This window comes from Octodon degus, unplaced genomic scaffold (genome assembly GCF_000260255.1).
Source record: "Octodon degus isolate 3935 unplaced genomic scaffold, OctDeg1.0 scaffold00022, whole genome shotgun sequence".
Classification (NCBI taxonomy): Eukaryota; Metazoa; Chordata; class Mammalia; order Rodentia; family Octodontidae; genus Octodon; species Octodon degus.
Genome location: NW_004524598.1, coordinates 19102391 through 19109428, shown reverse-complemented (window position 1 = coordinate 19109428; position 7038 = coordinate 19102391). Strand labels below are relative to the sequence as shown.

General features: G+C 40.4%; 1 protein-coding gene across 1 annotated transcript in view; it reads left to right on the top strand.

The window, feature by feature from the left end:
- Positions 1–7038, top strand: part of LOC101576585 (cysteine-rich secretory protein 3-like) — a 27555-nt gene that overhangs the window by 5846 nt on the left and 14671 nt on the right. Inside the window, exons 2-6 of the mRNA XM_023711936.1 lie at positions 281–354; positions 2792–2908; positions 3838–3925; positions 5705–5850; positions 6230–6327. Of these exons, the coding sequence (XP_023567704.1) occupies positions 281–354; positions 2792–2908; positions 3838–3925; positions 5705–5850; positions 6230–6327 (523 nt within the window). The remainder of the gene's footprint in view (positions 1–280; positions 355–2791; positions 2909–3837; positions 3926–5704; positions 5851–6229; positions 6328–7038) is intronic.

Below are 7038 nucleotides of genomic sequence, written 5' to 3'. Positions count from 1 at the left end.
AGAGAGAGAGACAAAAAGACAGTTTGAGTGTGGCCCTGTGAGGAGAAGGCCGAGGTCTTTAGTGCCAAGAGCCAAGCTTCCAAGCCTCTCCTTAATACTTCTGCTTGTGCTCCGCCTTTGACAAGAGTGCCTTTCTGCAGCCCACCACCATTCTGCTGTTTTGTGTAGCGATTCTTGTCACATTATGAGTGAATCTGGAGAATGGAGCTCTTCAGTCCCCCACCTCTGTGGATTAAATGTCTTAATGCCAGTCTTTGTTCTCCATGTTTTGTTTTCACAGCAATGGCTTTGTTCCCAGTGACCCTGTTCCTTGTTGCTGCGCTGCTTCCATCTTTCCTGGCAAATAAGAAGATGGTAAGGTTAAGGCTGAAAGTCTTTTCAAACAACTCAGGGAACCATGAGATACAGCGCAAAAGTCCAAGGTGTTTCAGTGTCTGCTCCATCACAAAGCACTCAAGGGAAGGTCCAGGCAACTGACATATGCCCATGCAGCCCCTAGCCCCTGGTAGAAGGGAAGGCTTCTACCACTCAATACGTGCTTATCTAAATCAGCACAGATGTACATTCACAACACAGAAAAGATTTCAGAGAGAGAGAAAGAAAAATATCTCATAACAATTTGAATTTTAATGACTGTGAAACATTATTTTGGATGTATTCATTAAATAATGCAAATTATTATAGCCATCTATCTATCCTTTTTAAAATGTCCAGCATAAAATTGAAACAATATGTGGTATTTGCACCATGCTCTAATGAGATAACATAAGTCTAAGAGATAGAAGTTAATTATCCTCCTCCTGCCCCCAAAACTACTTTAATTAATTTCATTTGATCAATGTAAAATATTCTCCACAGAAAATTAATGATACGTGTATGCGTAATCTCAAATTAGCATGTCTTCTTTGTATAAACCTATATCTAATTTTTACAGTGCAAGAATAATTCTATGCTTAATTGAAAAGTGTCCTAACATCATTAAGTAGAATTTTTCCAAACTCTGCTTGTTTCTAAAATGCAGTTTTCCTCTAGTTCCAGGAACAGGATCAACCATGCTCTCTATTGAAAGGGTATGTAGTGCCCAAGGACAGTGGTCACCTTGTTCAGAGAGCTTCTGAAAGCTAGAGCCACAGGGCAGAACTGTAGGCCTCCGCACCCTGAGGTAGGCTTGGACCTATGCTAGCGAGGCTCCGAGCTTGGGTAGGATGTCATTTTGTCATACAGAAAAAGTCCTGGATACATCACAGAATCAACCTGGTTATTCCTCACCTAGAATTTCACTTGGGGAATTTGCATTCTTTCCAATTACTTTCTTACAGATTGATTTTTATGGTGCTTGCTTTTTATCTACTACCATCTGGTCTATCTCATGGTTTTATTTATAAATTAATTGGAAGTTGAATATTAAAGAAATCCAAAATCATGTTTGTGAAGCCTGACTTTGACATCTCAAACTGATCTCTCCTTCTGTTACGGAGCATAGTTTGATCAGGTTTGCTATGTAGGATTGTCATTACTTATTCAAGTGACCTACCCAATGTAAACGCTAAGCATTTTTATCTACAAACCAACTGTAGCAAGCAAAGAATAGTTACTTCTCTTTCAGGAGCTATTTTACCTCTATCTGTGAGCTCCATAAGAAATATCTGTATATATTCTTTCATAACCAGGGTAAAATGCAAAGATTGGTCATTACTGACATTGCACATCTACATCCTAGGTCTGCAGTCGGTTCCTTTACTAGGTCTCTTGGTATGAGACATTCATCAATGACCTTGTCCTTAGGGACCTAAAAAGCAATGCATCCACTAGATAATGACAACATAATGTGATCACATGTTTAAGTGCAGTGTTGGAACTCTTGAAGGGATTCGGTACCGTGGGAGTTGTGGATGAATTATCCAAAGTCTAAGACAAGTTCTGTAAGGGTCTTGCCAGTGTATACATTACTTTAAAATCTTTCTCTTCTTTATAAAACTGCATTTTTATATAAATTTAGATCAGCAAATTGCTCCTATATCTTGTGCCAACAATTCTCCTCACCCCGCACCACTCTTGAGACCCGTGCAGGGAGGGAAGTATGACCTCAGCTGGTACCATCTGAATCAAAACCTCACCAGTCAGCTTTCTCTTAGTAACAAGATAAGGTCAGCAATCATTCATTAATTGGTTGAATTCATTTCTTGAAATAGCTTGTGGGATATTTTTTGAAACATGGAGATCTGTCCTTTGAATTATTCCATAACATCAGCTACTATTGCATAAAACTCTTTTACTGGACTGCAGTCTACAAACATGCTCTTGAACTAAACACTCCTTCTCTAGTTATCCGAGGCCTTGTCAGAAGATTGTGTCCCTCACGTCTACAGCACACTGTGTATCTGTTCCTTCCCATGCCCTTGTTGTAGCCCAGTTGACTATGAAGTCTTAATGTGCCCGGTCATGCACCTTTGTCATCCAAATATATTATCACCCATACAGCACATCTAGAAAAAAACACAGTGAGACTTTCCTAAAGACCAAAATTGGCACTTGTGGCCTAAGAGAAGATATAAACATTGTCCTGCCAAGGGTTACAGGCCCATTGCCAGAGTCTCAGTTGACCACTTCTTCTATTTAAAACTCAATGCATTGGCTTAGTGCTTTTAGCAATGCTCAGCCTCCAATATTGACTTGAACTGTACACTACTTTAAACATTTGATCCTGTTTTCTTGAAATCTCAAAGATATATTTGGACTTGTGTGTGATTTTCAAATATACGAAATTATACCTACTTTTGTTTCTCCTTAGGATCGGGCATTTTCTGCTTTGTCTACCACCCTACCAGAAGTCCAAAAGGAGATTGTAAATAAGCACAATGAACTGAGGAGAGCAGTCTCTCCGAAAGCCAGCAACATGCTCAAGATGGTGAGAGCAGGCTAAGAGGGGAGGAGCCTTGGGCTACTGTGAGGGGTGCTGAGAGCAGGCAGCCAACCAGAAGCATCTGCTAAATTCTGGCTAAGACATTCTGACTTGATTGGGCATTTCATTGTTGGTCAGGGTGAAATTTTGTAGCTTCCTTTGATAGCATTTAAGTAACTTGTGAAGTCTTTGGGGCTGTTTAAATCATGCCAATAGCTCTGCAAGTCCTCAGGCTCCCCGTGAGAGGTCACTACACCCTTCTGCTCAGGGCCCTTCATGTGCTCCTCGGCCCAGGAGGCCCTCCCTGTAGCCCAGTGCCGCTCAGTGTGACTATCCATGCCCTTCTCAGGTTCCAGCACCAGTGACCACATAGACTCCAAAATTCCCAGATAGAGGAGTGAGCCATCAATAATAATATTTAGGGTAGGATGAGTGTTGCTAGCTGTTCATTGAGCCCTCTGTGCTAGTACAAGACTCAGACCACAACTGTTGGATTTTTCAGTTACTGAGTGTAGGCATACAACGGTAGTTACGGGGAACAAAAAAGGGCATCAATGTCTCTGATTTTGATTTTAAATATTGAAAAGTGCCTTTGCAGAAAGTTTATTTATTGTTCACTATCTTGTTTATGAAACATAATGAATGTATTGTGGGTGGGAAAATTGCACCTCTGTACCCCTCCCGCATCTGCCACCTGAGGTTCCCTTCCCATTTCAGCAAAGTTCATTTCCTTATTTATCATCTAGCTTTAGTTTTCTCTTCAAACTATTGATATATTGTATGGTTCTTAGAGGAGAGAAATTATGGAATTTTTAACTTTCCCTTGAATAAATTTTGCAGGGATATAAAACAACCTGTCATTTTGACTATATATTTGCTATTTTTGACTTTTCATTTATGTGAGTTACACTGATATTTTTCTTTCTCTCTCCCAGGAATGGAGTAGTGCAGCAGCAGAGAAAGCCCAAGGCTGGGCAAACCAGTGCAAACACGGCCACAGCAGTAAAGCATACCAAAAACTCAGTATGTAAATTAAACAGTATCTGTTAAATAATCATACAGCAGAATATTAAGGGTCCATTCTATGATGTTGTTTGCAAAAACTTTGTAAATAAATATTGGTCCTAAGGCTGTGTTGTTCAAGTTAAATATCTCTGACTATAGTGATAGCCATGAGAATCCCGATCTTTTTTTTCTATTTTGTAAAAGCTGCCACGTGGTGTCACCTTTGTATGTGTCAACAGCCCATGAATAAAGCCAGTGGAATCATTTCTTGTTCTTTGTTAAAGAATTAAAAACACTATCTTGAGGAAAATAATTGGTAATGAAGGTCATGTATGCAAAATTTAAAATAACACTAGATTTTTAGTTTATAATTAAAATAACCATTTCCGGGCCGGCCAAATAGCTCAGCAGATTAAAGTGCCTACAAGCAGGCACAGGAGCCTGCCATGCTGGCCCCACCTCCCAGGCGCGCTGAGACAGCAATCGAGACTGGCCATGGGGGTGCGCACCTGGAATCCCAGCTCTTGGGAGGCTGTAAACGGGAGGATCACTATGAGCCTGATCTAGTAGTGAGACCCTGAACACCCTGTAGAGCCTCCCCTAAAATACAATGCAATGCAATAAAATAAAATAAAATAATAACCACTTCTTAATATTATGTTTTATAAACTAACTTTGAAATTATAAGAATACTTTGTTTCTGAACTTTTCTTGAGCAGCATTAACACATACTTTTTTTTTTTTTAAGTTTTGATCCTAAAAAATTTTGTGTGCTCTGGGTAACTACAATGTCCATTATATTAAATAAAACTAAACTATTAAGTCTACAGTTTACATCAAAGCATATAAAAATAATGACAAAATATCATATAAATGTATAAATAGAACATGAAATAAAATATCTGATGAATTACCCAAATGCCATAAAGTGTAACCCCATTTGACAATTATAAATAACTGACCTGTTTTAAAGACAGGTCTTCATTGTTATTGATATATATATATATGATAAAATAATTGTTATAAAATCGTGACAGTAAGTTTCTATAGTCAGAAAAATAGATATAAGAAATGGTCTTTAAGATCTCAGTCTACCATAAAAATCTTTTCTTTCTTTCATTTTTAAAGAAATTATCCAAGAGTCATTTATTCTCTGCTTAAACAATATGTAGACACTGTCTTTGACACCTAACTATAAATACCATTGGCAAAACTTGAAAAAGATAGTTTGGGAATGCAAGATATTCTTTCTAATTTTTGGTGGAGGGCTTTTGGCCTGTGTTGTTTTGATTGGTTGATTAAGGAGACAACCAAAAACTTTAAAAAAAAAAAAAAAAGTACTCTCCTGGTATGGTTTATGTCATGCCTGCTATTTTAAAGAATTAGTATGATGTTTTCTCACAGATTATACAAAATAAAAATCTTTGATATTAATTCAAATTGTTATATGTGAAATTCTCTAGTAAGCGTGGGTTAGAACAGGAGAGAAATTAAAGGAGCTCGTAGGTTTCCAACCAAAGCTGAGCCAGTGCACGGCATTCGCGCTGCATGTGACAATTTTAATGTGTAAGTGAACGAGCAGACATCAGAGAAGAAAGCCAGCCTCATCCCGCGGTGGCTTTGCGCGCAGTGGCCGTGCCACGCGCCCGGCCACGCCCGCAGCTTCGGGGCTCCCAGCGGAGGAGGGCTGCCGCTCCGTCCACGTGGCCACCAGGCAGGCGTCAAGCGTGGGGACTGCGCCCGGCCCTCGGGGACCCTCCCTCGCGCGTCCGTGACCGGCCTCGTCTTTGCTCTTAGATGTGAGCTGCGGCGAGAACCTCTTCAAGTCCAACGTCCCCTTTTCGTGGTCGGCAGCGATCCAGTCTTGGTACAATGAGAACAAGGATTTTACCTTCGGTGAAGGGCCAAAACCACCCACGGCAGTGGTGGGACACTATACACAGGTAAGAGGAAAAAAAAGAGAACTAAGACCCTGTATCCTGCGTCCTAAGTAGCCTAAAAGGAAAGCGTGTCCTGATTCCAAAATGAAATTTGAGAGACGATCTTGTACATACATACAATGCTCCTGACGTTTGAGTATTGAAGCTATTATTTTTCAGTATGCTGCAGGTTTCTTGTGATGAAACATAGTCTCAATTTTTCTGATAATTGAAAGGTATAAAAGAGTGAATGCTCAGAAAAATGTAATTTTTTTATTTGATTTATTTGATTTAATAATTTAACTGCATGTAAGGCCCAGGGCAGCAAAGGGCCTTGGAGCACTGTTTTTGCAAGCTTCCTTTTCCTCCACCTGCTCGCCTGTCTTCCCTTCTCCGCCCACAGGTGGTGTGGTACTCCTCCTTTCGTGTGGGATGTGGAACAGCCTACTGTCCCAACTTCCCAAGGTTAAAATACTCCATGGTTTGCGAATACTGTCCCGCGTGAGTATGCACTTAGAAACTGCCGGCAGCCATGCCACACATAATGAGGATATATTAACAACCTATCTGTTAGCTTTAAATTCTTTTTCATGCATGAATTTTTACCACCAGTTGCAGAAGATCTCAATAAATCCATTTTCTTACATAATTCACTTTGAGACTCTAGATGAACTAGATGGCATGGAGTTCCAATTTTATTATTTATTTTCTGTTATGTATTTGGTTCAGGGTCTCACTGTGCAGTTCAGACTCGTAGTGATTCTCCTGTTTTCAGCCTTCTGAGTGCTGGGATTGCAGGCATGTGCCACCACATCTGGACTCACACCTCAGGGGCAGGGCCGGGGCAGTATGTGGGCCAGGCGATTGAACTCTGGTCCCTGCACTTGCCAAAGCAGGTGCTTAGTCCCCTGAGCTATCTCAACAGCCCCCATTGTTAAATGTATGACCTGTGAAGTCAATTTTCAGATAGGACCTATTCAGTAGAAAGAATGAAAAGACTAACAATGATTTAAGTGCCTGGTCAAAGGAAGTATTTCTGGAATTTACCTTCTGAGATGAGTGTCAGAGAGGAGAGAAAGAGAAAAAGAGAGAGAGAGAGACAGACAGACAGAGACAGAGACAGACAGGGAGAGGGAGAGGGAGGGGGAAGGAAGGAGGGAGGGAGGAGAAAGGAAGGAAGAAAGGAAGGAAGGAAGGAAGGAAGGAAGGAAG